At 31.3% G+C, this 17,011-nt stretch overlaps 1 protein-coding gene across 3 annotated transcripts; it reads right to left on the bottom strand.

Annotated features, from left to right (window-relative positions):
- Positions 1–8,045: 8,045 nt before the first annotated feature.
- On the bottom strand, positions 8,046–15,446 carry LOC139499916 (uncharacterized). 3 transcript variants are annotated; one of them, XM_071288554.1, is made up of 6 exons: positions 15,273–15,446; positions 14,195–14,247; positions 10,478–11,250; positions 10,197–10,233; positions 9,878–9,934; positions 8,046–9,546 (listed from the first exon to the last, which is right to left on the bottom strand). In XM_071288554.1, the coding sequence occupies exons 3-6, from the start codon at positions 11,024–11,026 to the stop codon at positions 9,164–9,166; spliced, it is 1,026 nt and encodes a 341-aa protein (XP_071144655.1). In that variant the 5' UTR covers positions 11,027–11,250; positions 14,195–14,247; positions 15,273–15,446; the 3' UTR covers positions 8,046–9,163. The 3 variants fall into 3 exon arrangements, with proteins under 3 accessions (XP_071144655.1, XP_071144654.1, XP_071144653.1); XM_071288553.1 differs by lacking the exons at positions 14,195–14,247; positions 15,273–15,446 and adding an exon at positions 14,454–14,885; XM_071288552.1 differs by lacking the exons at positions 14,195–14,247; positions 15,273–15,446 and adding an exon at positions 12,276–12,528.
- Positions 15,447–17,011: the final 1,565 nt, after the last annotated feature.

The raw sequence follows: 17,011 nt of genomic DNA, 5'->3' as shown, positions 1-17,011 counted from the left end.
TTTTCATAACAGAAAGTGAGATAAAATTTCCTTTTTTTAATATGTAGCAAGAAAACAAGTCCGGTGACCAGGTTTTTTTTCTTTTTCTTTTTTTAAATCTAAAAGCAGAGTATAAGACGATGTGTCTGTTTCTGACCTAATTAATGACATTTGTACCACGTCGTTTAACATATATTTCGTCTGTCTGCTAAGTACCAATACCGAATATAACTATTAGACAGAGTGTGAAATTGTACTGCTATTTATCGTGTCTCGGTATATCTAACCTCCAACATTTGTGTATCTATTTTTACTGTTATGGTATCGGGTGAATTATGTGTTATATCTTATTAATTGTTAGTTGTCCAAAAATGATAGATTTCTTTTCCATAACATCATTTCCTTGAAAATGTTTAGACGACTATTGTGAAAATAATTCTAAAAAGTTCGGGAACTTGTTAGTTACATAAGCTCATCATTTTTTTTGATATCCTGCGGGGTCTGTCGTTGATGTAGTCTGTTCGTTGTTGTTCTGCAGTTTTTTGTGCGTTTCTGTGATAAATCTTCTTGCTTGTGATTGTGATGTGTTTCTGGCACGTACGTAGTGTTGTCATTTTAAACGATATATTTTTTAACATTGTAATGAAGCGGAAGGTTGTGCTAGCCGTTAAACCATGTTAAACTAAATTATTATAATATCCTGCCTGTATCTTAGTCGTAATTGTCATAACTTTTTGGAATTTTTATCATTAATGCTCTTCAACATTGTACATGTTTGGCTTTATAACTATTTTGATATGAGCGTAACTGATGAGTCTAATGTAGACGAAACGCGCGTCTGGCGTACTAAATTATAATCCTGTTACCTTTGATAACTATTTACACCACTGGGTCGATGCCACTGATGGTGGACGTTTCGTCACGGGGGTATCCCCAGCACTTCGATGTTGACATGAATATCAGCTATAAAGGGCCCCAAAATTACTAGTGTATAACCTTTCAAACGGGAAAACAAACTGTCTAATCTTTATAAAAAAACGAGAAACGAGTAACACGTATAAATTACATAAACAAACGACAACTACTGTACATCAGATTCCTGATAGGACAGGTGCAAACAATTGCTGCGGGATTAAACGTTTTAATGGTACAAAACCTTCTCCTGTTTTCGGAATCAATATTATAACATCACAACCTAGAAAAAACACACGATAAAATATCAATTGGAAGGCTTAACTCAATAAAAAACGTAAATTAACACACTATGAATAAATTTGATCTGCGATCCCTGAATGCAAATACATAGTTAATAAAATTATTAGGGACAATATGCAAGGCCAATAAGCAAACAAACAAGTTCAAACAAAGCCATGGCAAGACACCACCGCGAAATAATTATCAACCTTTAGAAATAATCACTTTTGAAATATATACGGAAGTGTTTAACGACCTTGACTGGCTATACAGCCCATGCACGGTCGGCTCGGTGCCCGAAGGCGTTTGGTGAACATTTAAATATTTTTTGCCGGCATCGGTCAGGAACAGGTGGTGATCGCCGTTTTGAAGGTCGCCATCTTGGTTTTGTGAGTTGTTTTGGTTTGGTTTCTTTACTATTTTGGTGTTATTCTTCACAACACTACTTTCAGGGCAAGTTTGATCAGCTTGGCAGCCCGCTAATCTCGATGTTGGAGTACTGGTAGAGGTGTCGTGAACGTAGTTCTAAAGATTACAGGAAGCAATATCAGGACCAAAGCGTACACGGTGAAATGAAGGTCAATCACCCAACACCTAGGATACAGCCCTCGGACGTTATTCGGCATAACACTCCCTATGATACAATGGTTTTGGAGTGCATGTTAACGCGAGAACGCCAACTACTACGTCTAACTGTACGGCTTGGATTGGTGTCTGTCATCTTAAGTAGTAAGTCGTTGATCATCTAACTGTAAACCCTCATCGAAGATAGCGGGTAAAGGAGAGCTGGCACAGTTCGTCCGTTCAGCTGTAATGACTGAGACGTGACTGTTGGATTGTGGTAATGATAGATTGATGATTGATGACTTTTGAAAAAAACGGTTTCTCATAATATATATACGTAAATGAAAAATAATTTTGTCGTTTGAGGTATTCTTCTGTAGTTTTTTCTATGGTCGGGTTGTTGTCTCTTTGATACATTCCCCATTTCCATTCTCAATTTTATTCTGTGTATATAAAATCTTCCCATAAGGAATACCAAGAAAGTTCTGTAATATAAATACCTAATTTAACACTAGATAGTATATGTGGTGAATATCAACAATAAAACTATACAATTAGAGCTAGATGAAACTTCCTGTACATATTTAAGGAGAATAATTTTGATGTTCATAGTACGAAGAAGTTAAAATTGTTATAAATGTCCGGTTCACAAAACTTTGAATTTTGACTTTGAATACTGGCGTACTAAATTTTAATCCTGCTACCTTTGATAACAACTATAACAAGTAAGGGATATGGCAGTTGTTATCAAATATTTCGTTTCTATTTATGTTGGCGTTTGTTTTTGTTGCACTTTAGTGTTCCTGTTCTTCCTTTGTTTTCCTCTTATAATTGATGTGTTTCCCTTGGTTTTTCTTTATAAGCCAGATTCGTTTTTTCTTAATCAATCTATGACTTTTGGTATCGGTATACTACTGTTGCCTTCTTATTTTATTTTAAATTCTATGGAGTAGTTTTCTTGTTTTTTTCTTTATAACATCAACTTGAATTTGCCTCGCATAATGTACACGAATTCGATAAAAAAAAACTTTGCACATTCTTTAGCAAAAGAACGTCCGGCGACCCATACTTACAAATAATTAGATTTTGAAAAAAGCATAATAGAAACTTTATTTTGACAACTCAGTAAAAGATTGTATGAATTTAATGGTATAACATACATTCATCAAGATGTCAGAATAATCATCACAGGATTAATCTTATTCCGCCAAGATTTTATAAACAAATATACTCCTTAATATTTATCAAAGGTACCAGAATTAAAATTTCATCGGCAGTGTGTTTCCGCTTTAAATCAACAAAGAAATAACTAAATAGTTAACAGAAGTCGACATGGGACGAGGACGGGAACCCATAAAAAAACAACCGAAATTTAAAGTACACAATATACAGTCTTAGTTCACCATTGCCACTTTTAGCTGTTCAGAAGAGCAATATCCTTTAGAGTACAATCATTAATAATATTCAATTGAATCTGTTTTGTGGTAATTCTAAACCATAATGTCAACAAGTTAGTGTCGGAGATCAAAATACTTTTAAACCATTTTCATTTCTATATAATAAGGTTTATTTACTACTTTATTCAGGGCCACGTACGACTAATATGACTAATATATTATACTATATCAAGATAAGAAGATATTATATTTCGGGTTAAAACAATGGTAAGAAAGACGAGTTGCCAAGAGATTGAAATCAAACCTGAAGACATATACTTATCATCATGACAATTTAATATCTTGTCTAACAGTGTAATTGACTAATGATATATATTACATTATTGAACTTAATTTAGTACACGACAAACAAACAGTGTAAGGGGATTGTTGGAAACCTATAAGGAACTCGCTAGAAAATGTATTTTCCTTCTGCATATCAAGCCAAGCAATGCTTGTCTAAAATAAAGCAATTTATTATATAACTAGAAAAATACAATTTCCTCTTACAGATTTTAGGACGGTAACTTTGATGATTTTTTTTAACCATTTTATGATTGCGAAACTGGGAAATTTTGTAAACACTAGAATTTTTATAATGCACTTAGTAATTCCTGGTAAAAAAAATGAAATATCATACACAACATGGCATTGGTTAGTTAAAATACATTGATTGGAAGTTGGAAATCAATTTAAAGTTTATGGTTTTGAAAGTATTCTACAGGATCGCCAGGATTCCTAAAACTTGATTTCAATTCTATTGTGGTCAGTTTACCAGTTGTTCCTTTTCGCTAACCATTGTGATATAGTCTGTGAGACGATACTCAAATGTACTTTTATCAAACAGATAATTAAAAAAACCGGATAGGTGCATGCAATAACAAACTAACGTCTTTTTACCCCGACCTAGGAATGTAAATCTCCCTGTGAGTTAAGTTCTATTTATTGGCTTTCCTTCAAACAAATTAAAATACGAATTTTGTACGTTCTTAGCTAGTGAAAAACTATTCATATTAAAGATGATAATCATTGAGAAAACTGCTTTAAAATAGCTATAATCTATTAGATATCAAAGTTACGATAGTTATGCGTTGACAAATTGGTCTATATGATCACAAGCTTTTGAAAAATGTCTCTAAAAAGCTCTAAAAAGTCATTCGCGCTTTCGTGCAATAGCATAAGTAACTTTCTCCTATCGTATTGTTTAAGTTTTTTTCAGTCAAGTACAAAAGATTGCTGTACATTTCGCTTTGACATATGCATTCGATTTGCCACTAGACGTTAAAAAACATTATTCATCCGTATCATACTAACAAAATAGTTGTTATGAAGTATATATTTAGTTTTCAACAACAAAAAGTTTTTTTTAGTTAATTGTTGTTTGCTTTCTGTCCAGTGGCAAATATTTTTGCATATTAATGACAAAAAAAAATGAGCAATACATACTTTATGTAGTGTATGCACTGTATCGGAATGAAGGGTGGGAAATTTGGAATTTAGGGAGACGGATTAATATAAGGGAAACCTTGTTTCCGAATCCTTTTGTAACATGTTATCACTGTATTTATATGTGTATGCCATGTACATGATTTTTTGAAATAAAATATGTTTAAAGTAAATTTGGAATGCGTACGGGAAATCATGGTATGTAAGAACAAAAAAGACCTTTCACGTAAGCAAAGGTTTTACTAACGGGAAACGTGCACGTTTGACTATATTTCCATCCTAGTTCAAATTTTGAACAAATACATCTGGGAACAGTATATCAATATACATGTATATGTTTCTGAATACATCAAGTAGAAAAGAAACATTCAAAAAAAGTAATTGACTTAAGGATAGGAGTTAAAATTTAACTAAAACAAAGATGATACGTTGGTCAAGTGTACCTGTTAATTTATAATCTTTCGACGTTTTAAGGAAACTTGCTATCTCATTATCTTGTAGTCATTTCGTGAAACATTTTATAAGTTAAATGTATTAAATATAAAATTACAATCTGTTAATGTAAAAATAACATCAAAACGATATTCACAAGACAGTATGCAACAATCTGTTTCATCCCAATATGGATGTTAGATTCTACAATGTGGCCGATGCAACATAATTTGACCAATATTCATATATGTTAGAGATAAAATGTCATTGTAATTATTAAATTAGTTTTTTTGTATACGAACGGCCTAGGTGTAGTATTTTTATTCGATCTTTGTTTTTTTTGCGACATATGAGTTTGAACGTACCTCAGTAACACTTCGCCTCTCTTTTACTTTTTATATAACCGGTGTTTCTAGATTTTAAACCCCTTAGCTAGTGAAGGATAGTACATGCATTGTGCGTGTTCAATATTAATGGAAAATAATGTTAACACTGAAAGTGAAACAAAGGCAAATCATTTTATTAACTGAAACGATCCACAAAAAAAAAACCATTATCATAAGGTAAAAACGATGATTATTATATTTTTAATCTATTATACTATGAAATTGAACAGACATACAAAAATCCAAATGCACGAGTCTGATATCTATTATTATCTATCTTTATGTTAATATCGCTTATATGGCATTAGGCGGTCTTTGGGGTCAACTACTAAAACAAACACGAAACAAAGCTACATATTATCGAGCCCATGCGCGGTACATTTTAGACTTTTTATAATTTGGATACATCTGTTACATTGTTATTAATCACATATAAGAGTTTGAGTCAACTAGATGAACATGAATTTGACAGCTAGTGCCTCTTTACGAATTTTTTTTTAATAAAAAGAGACGTTGCTATAATGATTGCTGTGTAACCACTGAATACGTTGTCGATTATGATGTCTTAGTAACTTCTGTGTTTGATCTAAATATCAGAAGATAATATCCTAACGATTGATGTGTTGTTATACAAGGAGATGATACCTGACGGTAACCCCTAAATACAAGAGACGATGGTTCAATGATTGTTCTGCAAGACCTAAATACTATATGGGGATGCCTTAAGGACTTCTGTGTAATATAGAGAGGCGTTGCATTAATTTCATTAATTTGAAAGAAAATACAATGAAGTTATTGTTATAACTTATATGATAAAGTGTATATGTATATTTATAATTAGTATATTGGTTGTATAATCACTTTCAACCAGCTGAAAATGAAAGTGAAATATATACATAGATAAGAGTTAAATGTGATCCCCCACTGTGAAATTGAATCCAATATTTTTGACACATATATAAAAGATCAAGAAAGAGGTGTATATAAAATAAATATAAACTTATATACGTATTTTCCGAAAGTACGTCCTTCACTTTTAAAATGATTTATCTAGGTCGGAAAGGATAGTGTTTACAGTCTAACGATACAGTAAAACCTGGCTTAACGAACACATCGGCCCAGCTGTCATATGTCTCTACGGGTATCTTTCAGACCGTCCCAAACGTTTTCTCTATATATTTTAACTATTTTCAGCGGTCAACGGTCATTTGAATATTTAAACTAACAATATATACATTGCAAAGTCAAAAAGATAACCGAACCATTTGCAACCGCAAACGCGCAATAGTATGGGACTTGTGAAATCCTAATGTTTCACTTTTCATTATCGATATCAACTAGACTCTTACAAAAAAAAACCATAACAGGCAAAATAGCAGTTATCGAAGCATCAAATGAATTATCATAGATACCAGCATTGAAATTTTGTATTTGCGCCAGACACACGTTTCGTCTACAACAGACTCATCAGTGACGCTCGAATAACAAAAATGTCAAAAAGGCTAAATACATTTCGAAGTTGAAAAGCATTGGGGACCACAAATTCCTAAAAGTTTACCAAATACAACTAAGGTAATCTATTCCTTGGGTAGAAAAGCCTCAGTACTTAAAACATTATAAGTTTTGTAAACAGTTTATGTATAATTAAATTTATGAAATATCAATGATTACTCAAGTCAACACAGAAGTGCTGACTACTGGGCCGGTGATACCCTCGGAGAATTAAAACTCCATCAGCAGTGCTTGATCCATTGACTTTTGCACAAGAGCATTAGCCTTTAGAGTAAAATAAATTTTGGAGTTTGCTGAAATGTATTCTATAGAAATGTTTTAATCAAATATCAACAAGTAAACGTCGAGAACAAAACAATTAAAGACCCTGTCTAATTGTGTTTATACTTGAAAGGTTTATTTAAAACTTTATTCAGGGTCATATATGACTAATAGCACTAATATAGTATACTCTATCAAGATAAATAGATATATGATATCGGATAAAACAATGGCATCGGATTATAAACGTAGTAGACTTGCCAGGAGATCATATCTTAAAGAAATTATGATTATCATCATGACTACTTTACAATATCTTGTCTAACACCATAAAAGACTAATGAAATATATTGTATCATTAAATTAGCATAGACACTCGTCGAATAATCAGCAGGTCAGGCAAGTGCTGGCAATACAAAACAAGGAAGCAACAAACCAGGCATTTTCGGTCTCAATTTGAAGCTACGACCGTCATGTATTAAAAGAAGAAAGTTGCATGGGTCATTTTCAGTATTCGTCTGTATCGACAAGATATTAATTTTGTTTTTTCTAATATTTTAAGAGTGTTACTTATGTGAATACATTTGGTGATGATAGCAACTCATATATTTTGTAACAAAATGTTTTGATTTTTGTAGACACTTTGGATAGTTCCTTTTCCCTGAATTAAAATAGCATAACATCACTGTCGAATTGATAGGGAGTTTGTTATCCAATTGCAGCTAATAAGCTGTATGCATTTGAAACTATTCTTTCAGATTGACATGGATTCTAAAAAAATAAATCTCCTCAAAATTTGGGAATCTTATAACTTGATGAAAACACTACAAATGTATCAATTTATTATTTTATTTATTTCGCATATAACACATATATCTACAAATGTTCCTCGTGGGAATATGTTACAGATATGTAGTTAAACATTTGAGCAACAATTCATTTGAATTCATACTGTAAAAGCATTATTATAATACAATATTCTACGACAACCAATTGAGTACAAATCGTTTTAGCTTGTTTTATTTTCACTTTGAACCCGCACGTGTCCCTGTATTTTGTTAGCAGAATGTATTCAACAACAACAATCTGCCTATTCAAGACTATGCGTTTCTGTTCGTACAAGATAAGGATGTGTATTCAAAAACATTTTCTACCACAGGTCCACCACCCCCTCCTAATCATATGGTCGTCCCCTTATGTATAAAAACGTGATACCCACAATTTAAACATCGTTTGTCACATTCTACAATGTTCAACATTGACTAGTTCCATCAGAGATCAAAATGAAGTATAGATAATTACAACATATTATCAAATGATGTCCATATTGTTTTAAATGAGGACATCTTTATATATATATATAATTTGTATATGGCACAAGTGAACACAATATCATAAGATTATCACAGATATGACGTTTATACTGGCACATAGAGCAAATGCTTCCTTGCTGATATAAGACGTAAATGAGTTAAACTCAATGAACAATGTTAAATATCTACAGGACATTACGTTTTTGTACACGTATATTATTTCAATAAGATATTTACATTTGTACAGCTATTTCGATGAAGTGATTTCATATATCACAAATGTCATTTTTCATGCTCCAATTCGATGCATAATGAAAGATCTTTGTGTCATTTTAACCTTAGTTTCGAACGTCTAGATGACCAAACGACTTTATTTTGAATATCTCTCGAGAAGATAGTACTCGTAAGTAAAATTTGACTGTTATAGTAATTATTGAAAGAGTCGGTCTGTCAGACCCTTGAGTATGTCTCTTTTCTATCATACACGGACCCGTATACCGTAAATATTATATAAACACAGCTCTAGTGTAAGATACATGGCCTAAGTCAAATTTATACGAATCCACCGAATGTAATCATTGTCGTCATCAGATCTTTGTTACTCTTAATATCAACAGTTTATCAACATCGGCTAAATCTGTTAAAGCTGGAACATTCCGAACGAGCTGGAGCTCTGAATAGACGCATTTCTTTGTGATGGTGTTTTAAGCGCAACCTTTATTTCATCGCCTATAGTGAAGTGATGAACCTTTTCGATATAACTGACATGATGGAATACACCGTTTGTTGATACACATGCGATTTTGCTTGATTCAATATTTTGGAAGTCACTACCACTATTGCTGTGACGCAAACTGTGCTCAATATCACCAATAACAGTTGCATTCTTTACATTCATCATAATGGTTACTCTGTTGTAAATAAAATATATTCCTGTTTTAGGCACGATTATGGCCTCATCATTAACATCTATTTTACTTGTACCCCACTTTTCTTCCCAATTTTTCAAACATCGAAGTAATTCTGCAATAGAAAACAAACCTAATATATTTGTTTGTACATTGTATATACTACGAAGAAAGGGAATTAAATTAAGAATTTCAGCGAATAGAACATAAGATAAATGTTTCTAGTTGTAGTGATAGATAAAAAAAGGTCGACAAAAAAATGTTTTCTGGTGGTAGATATCCCTTCGGGTTTTTACACCTAAATATTACATTCAAGTATATAGAAGCACTTTTCTTTTTAGATGAGCTGAGTTACGTAATGAGACAATTCACCAGATTCCATGTTAATTTTCCAAAAGATAATCAAACTAGGTCAGTTGTTACCGAGCACTTGTGTAATCACTTACTTGAATCTCGTTTGCATGTTGTTAGATCTGTGGTATCTGATGTAAAATGAAAAGCCTCTGTAATGAAAGAATATATATATATATATATCGTCTTTTTACAAAACCTTACGTCGGTACAATTAGAATATTTAACGTTTCCAAGCTGAATTATCAACCATTAGCCCGTTTCATTATCAAGGCTATTATTTAGTGGAATGCAATTTAAAAAAAAAGATATTTGATAAAATGAATGATATAATAACAATGAATAAATACAATAGAGAAAATAGAAGAGTCTAGTATATAATAAGTAATCACAATAAAGAATGCAGGTGCGTACCTTTGAGTCTTTTAACATCTTCTACATTATCTATGTACTGAAAAAGAAAAAAAGAAACGTAAACAGCTGTACATTAGTATATATATTAATATCATTTCTGTCATTTACTTATATCTAACAGATAATGTTTTCTCTGCAAAGAATTAATTAATGACATGTACCATATGAAAATATATTTCGGAAAAGAAATCGCACCACTATTTTTGTTTTACGACACACACTGATCTAATCATGTCAACTTAAAGATATAAAAAAACATTGTATTCACAAGCTGGTTTTACCTTCTTCAAAGAATCTAATAAATCCTCGATAGTACACATTTTCCCATTAACTTCATCCACCTTTTGACCATTGATGTAGACTTTACCAAGAACGTCTTTAATATATTGACAAGGAATAATATTTGATTTCTCTGTTGGAGGAGTAACTGTAGATTGTGGCTCCTTTGATTCACCAGTTCTTGGAAGGTTTGTTGGCTGGTCTGGTTTAAGGTTGTCATTCGAGTTAGTCACCTTGTTTGGTGATATGTGAGGGATGATGAACACCATACATGTGATAACAACCACCAGTAATATTGCATTCAGGATCAGCATCACGGTGAAACTTATTTTTAGTTTGTGATATGAAAGCATTATTTCGGTATATTGTTTGTGAAGCTCGTGGTATTGAGACGGACCCAACAAACTTTCTGAAATACTCTGTTTTGTCATTCTTCTGGGTCCTAAATCTGACACTTGGTCTGTAACTTCACAATATTCGTTCTCACAATTTTGACACATTGATATTTGTGAAGATTCTGATGTTAGTCGAGGTTTCCCACGTGATCCCATCTTAATTTTTATTAAAATACTACTAAGTATTATATTTTACTAGTAGAAAAAGTCTATATTAAGTTTTCCAGAAATTATGACATGCGGGTGTTCCGGAGTATATTTTTGTGTCAAGTGTTCATTGGTCTGTATATCGTTCTTGTATCAAGTGTCTTATTGTAACGTCAATTGATCAAGTTATTATTTCTTCCGGAGACACATATATATTTCCCTTCCGTATTTGACTGAAAAGATTAAAGATTCGATGTAATTACTAATTATTTTATTTTTAGTATCTATTTTTTTTAAAGATTATAAGTATATAGCTGAAATACGAATAACTATTTAAATATATGCCTGATTTAGTATCATAATACAGTTTTGATGCTTTAAACGCCGAATGACTAATATTACGTAAACAGTTTAGATTGTCATTAAGATAAACATTTTGTAAAAAATGATACTGATACTAATGATTAAGTAACAATTCAAAATAATCTAACAACATGGAACAATTTTGATTGATTAATACCAATTTCCCCAAAAATTTAATTTGTATCCAAAAGACGTGTATATTTGTGTCTTTTAAGGTAGAATTTTGGTCATGGAATATTCTTTATTCATAAGTCTTTTCTATCGTAGGTTGGTCCCCTCCATCAAATATCCAGTATACCTTCGGAATATACAAATAGTATTGTCAAGAATTTCTATAACGGCTGGGAAACAGACTATTTTTATCGATACTCTAAATATGGCATTAAATATATCAAAATAATGTTACAATTTGTGTACTCTTTTTCATATAGATACAGGAACTACTATTTTAAGACCAATACTGAACCCTCATGAAACAAGGATTTTTTTTAGAAAGGACGCAATATAGTTTTAAAAATTTTCTTTAAAAGAAATGAATTCAAGGAAAATTGATCTTGTCCTAATTTTATATATCCGAGATAATTTATAAAGAATGATAAATATGTATTGTAAAATGAGAATGTAACAAAGTAAGGTGAATAGACATATTGTGTCGTTATAAAACAAATGAAATGCTGCACATTGAAATATTTAACTTTTCTTTTTCTTGTTTTGCATTTATAAGTTTTGATTTTAATATACATACGATTTAAATGAATAGAAGTCTGGAGTACAAAATGTACCTGAAGTGTACCAACTTTATCAGCTGTTTAACCACAATTTTCACCTGATTTAATATGTAAACATAAATCAGTCAAAATAGTAAACACGGGAACAACTGAGAAAAAAACCTTACTTGCTATAGGGGGTAATTCCTACACTCAAATCAAATAACTCAAAGTTAACCAGTGCTTCTGCAGTTAGTAATGTTTTGAAATTAAAAGCATAAGCCGTCCCTTGATTTTCTGAAATCGTTACGACCTGCTAAGCAGCCGCATATTATTATAAACGTAAACAGTAATGTAAGCCAAGGACGTTTGGTTTATCCGGGTATATATATATAGTTAAATTTCATTTCAATTTAATCATTAGACATACGAGTGTTATCTACAGGTAATATTATCCACCCTTGCTTGATATACGTGACGCAATATACATTTAATGTAAAATTAATATTATGTCCCCTTGAACGTTATTCTTTTTAGAATCAAGCCAAAAAGTTAATTTTGATGAGTAGCACCCCCCCCCCCCCCCCCCCCCCGAATTTACAGATACATATTAAAAGAGTTTGGGACATTCCCCTGAATGTATTTCACACTAGCGTGACTGTCCGAACTCGTTTTTGTTTATATAACGTTTTCTTTTAATTCAGTTTTGTCTTTACCGTAAAGTGAATTAATTAATAATTTGACATGTTGATATGTTTATAGCTGCGGAACCGTAACTCCTATGGTCCTTTTTTGTGTCCGCAAATAGTCAAAAGATAACATAAGGACCTAAGAGCTAAGCTTCCGCAGCTCATATATTTATTGAAGCAAATCTTCATTTTATGTTTAATTCATTGTGTTGTTTATAGTAGATTAAATACGTAAATGAGACAAAAACTATCAAAACATAATTACTAGAAATACTTAGTTTGATTGGCTGATTTTTTTTTGCAAGATGATCACCAGTGGCAAATATTTCTTGGATATCCAGGGCAAAATAACTCTTAAAGCAATGGGCAAATCAACCCCATAAAAAGGGGTATCGAACGTGCAGAAGTAGGCACTCTCCATGCAAGAGGCATTGGATTTAAAGTCCGATATCCCAACCTGATTAATATTTTGAGAATATGACCTTTATATACCGAAGTACAGAAGATAAAAACTGAAAAATATCAAATATTCCACGTTGTAGTTTTCTCCAATACAAAACTCTTGGGTGTATATCCATATTAAATTCTATCGAATATCAATACCAGGACAAATTAAGAACCTTTTAATAAAATTATGCTTCCGTTTGTCGAAAATAAACCAACTATTGCAAAATTCGAAAATAATAAATTATTAAAATATTATAAAATATAAAATAAATAATAAATTCAAAATTATATGGTTCTTGCGCATTGAGGAAATTCTGATTTTGTTTAGTTGCTAGCAGTTTCTTTGACATCTATTCCATATGTGTCTAAGTTTATTCAATGAATAATAACCACGAAGGTCTTTTATAATGACTTTAGAATATATAAATATATTTATTTAAAGCTGTTGTACATATTTGTGTACATCAAAGTCGAATGTTTATAATGCCATCTATTTGACTTTCTCGTACTGATAATAACTATATTCTATTATGAATTACTTAAAACAGTTAGTACTCTTTGTTACCAAATCAAAAATCATTTTCTAATAGGCATTTTGAGGTTGTTTTGCATTGTACAAAAAAAATAGTGATGTAACAACATATGGAGATATGGATTGATTACAAATGAAACAACTGTCCACAAACAACAAAAAAAAAAGGGAAAAAACTTTACGTCGCCGAATGGGCTGAACAATGAGTAAAATCCATGTAAAATCGTTTAGTGCATCGGATAAAAATCGGGAAACAGTGAAAGGGAGGAAATTCGGTCAGATTGAGACGTATGACATGAATCAAACTTGCTTTCACAACGCATGGTGTATTGATGGTCTACACAAAATTTCGAATTAAGCTTTTAAAATTATTCTGTGTTTTCAATATTAGTTAAAAAAAAAACACCTAAATAATGATATAATAAATGTCTTTACTTACTCTGTTCTATATATTTGTGTGTTTTTAACATACATTTAAGCACTTGGATATTCCTATTTCAAAAAATTTCTATGATTTTAACTATGACAGATTTTATAACTACATCTAAAGTGACAGGTTGAATACATAGAATAAATAACATTTTCTTAAAACTAACATACAATTCAAATTAATTTTAGTACACCTTAGGCTTATTTAGTACAACAAAAAACCAAGTACATTATCGTTAGTAAAATTATGATATTATTAGTTTACTTACATAACTAATGCAATGTTCTAATCACTTTTCAATCCTTATTCTTTAATCTGCATTCTTAATGTCAGTTTGAGATTATTATTTCGAATTCCAATTTATTTGTTATATTTAGCAATAATACGAGACATTTTGCTTATTATAAAACATCTCTTATATTAGATTTGATGTAACGGAATGAAATCACAACGATATATATGAAAATATTATAGGTTACCGCGTATTCAGACAAAGATAAGTCTAACTAAACCACAGAATAACGACCGAGATATCTGAATTCCAGTCATTGCACTTTATATCAACATAACCTCATTTTCTCATTACACATACATATTCTTGGCAGCAATTCTGACACAGTACCTTATTCTAATCGTTTACAAAAACATAACACCTTGTAGTGCTTTAATAGTTTCTGACAGTGTGAATGTTTGAAAAAGTAGTTAAGTATAAAACATTATTGTATAAAGTTAATGTAATAGCAGATTATATTCCACTTATTGTAGTTATTAATTTTCTTTCTAAAATTCAGACCCAAAAATAACTTCCATGTCGTACGGTGACCTATAGTTGTTAATTTCTCTGTCATTTGGTCTCTAGTCGAGAGTTGTCTCATTGCAAACATACCACATTTTCTCTTTTTACTAATTCATCTTTCAGCTAGTACATTTAGCTATACTAATACTTTAAAATTAATAAAGGATATTGTTGTAAATCGGTAAATATTGCATTTTTATTCAACAAAGAAATCTACATAAAATATTTATTTCTATTCTGTACATTATTTTATCTTATTTAATACTGATAAAAACGGCGTATTATAATAACCTTATAAGATGGCTTTATAAAACCTTTAGTGATGGAAGTACACATAAATCTTTCGTCGCCACAAACCACACCGGAATAGGTATAACAGTTTTCACGTCAAACCACAATGTCTCTCTGAATCATAATCTTCAGGTAATTAGTGTGTTTTTTCTTTGTTTTCTACATAGAAAGCTGCTGTTACAGGTAGTTCAAACAGATTTAAAGCACCAAGATAAGATTACAGTACGTGTCACTCGGTGCAGTACAACTTGAATGTGCGGCAGAAAGATATATGACATAATAGATTCATAGGAATATATATTATAGTAATACATAACACACGTCGTTGAATTAATTTGCACTTAGTTATGTACTTGAACCAGAAGCAAGTTTTCATCACAGACCTTTATTTACCTTCTCAGGGAAAAATCATATGCTTACAGAGATTTCCCGAGATAAAGTTGTCTGGTTTTATTTTAAGTACTGCAACTATATATAGTAACAGGTTCTAATTACAAACAATCATTGGCTGTTAGTTTTGTGAATTTTAAAAGTACTATAGAAAATTCAACTAAATACATACATGTATATCAAGGAATTAAAGTCAACTTGAAAAGCATACGACACATGAATTATAGAGTTAATAATTGTAAAAAACATATATTTACATGATATAGTAACCTAGTAATATATTAATCTCATGTGGTACTTTACGCCCGTACACAAGTATGATTGGACTCTTTAAAAATACAAACTTCTCAGTACGAGTACATCTAAGTAAAACTTTTCCGGTGAGTCATTTTAAATTTGTTTCGATATTATCTGTCCCAGTGGTCTGATTATTGGAACAGACACAGGTAATGTTACTCCAGGTATTAATATTTTGATCTCATTTTAGAATACACAAAAGGAATTGTCTATTTATATACAGATTCAACGAAAACATCATTCATAGGGAAATTACCTTTTTTGATACAAGAGAAATGAAGGAATCTACAATTTATGAATAAAATATATTATGCAATAATGTACATAAAAAAATCATTGAAATGCACCTTAATCTATGCAGATAATATAAATCCAAAAATACTGTCAACTATAACTTATAAAATGCCTCATTGAACATAACATTTGTTGTACGTCTAAAAATAAACATTCACTTCAAATTGCGTTTTCTAAAAAATCCATCTACAGAGAACGATTAAAAGTATTAAGATTATTAAGTTCTTGCTAGCTACAGTTACGGTTCAATGATACGAAAATAAGAGCAGTCGGTGCATTCCGTTTTTCAGTAGCAACCAACAAGGGTTAACATGAAGCGTTGATAGAGATCCAAGACGACAAAATAAACGTTGTGACGGCTTCATGCTGGATTTTGTTTCTTATATTTTTCTTCATATCCATCACTTTATATAATTAAGATACCGTTAAAGGACATGTTTATTGAGCAAGATCTGTTTAATTGACTTCATTTCTGAAAATATGATGAAAGCTACATATGTAATTTTTCGATATTCGGATGGAGGATATGTGGGGTATCATTGGTCAATGAAACATGCTCATATTGGACTAAAACAACCGACATCAGAGTTTTAGAGGTTATCAATGTTATCCAATCTGTTGTGAGCTATTATAAACAAGTTTTACTCGTGTACAATATACAATATATGGTAACTATTTTATACCAACACAACTAAAACGTTATCCAGCTTTATCAACAATGCCAGCAAGTCCTGATTTTAACTCTCTAAATACTTTCT

This window comes from Mytilus edulis, chromosome 13, assembly GCF_963676685.1.
Source record: "Mytilus edulis chromosome 13, xbMytEdul2.2, whole genome shotgun sequence".
NCBI classification, from domain to species: Eukaryota; Metazoa; Mollusca; class Bivalvia; order Mytilida; family Mytilidae; genus Mytilus; species Mytilus edulis.
This window is presented reverse-complemented; position numbering and strand designations above follow the sequence as displayed.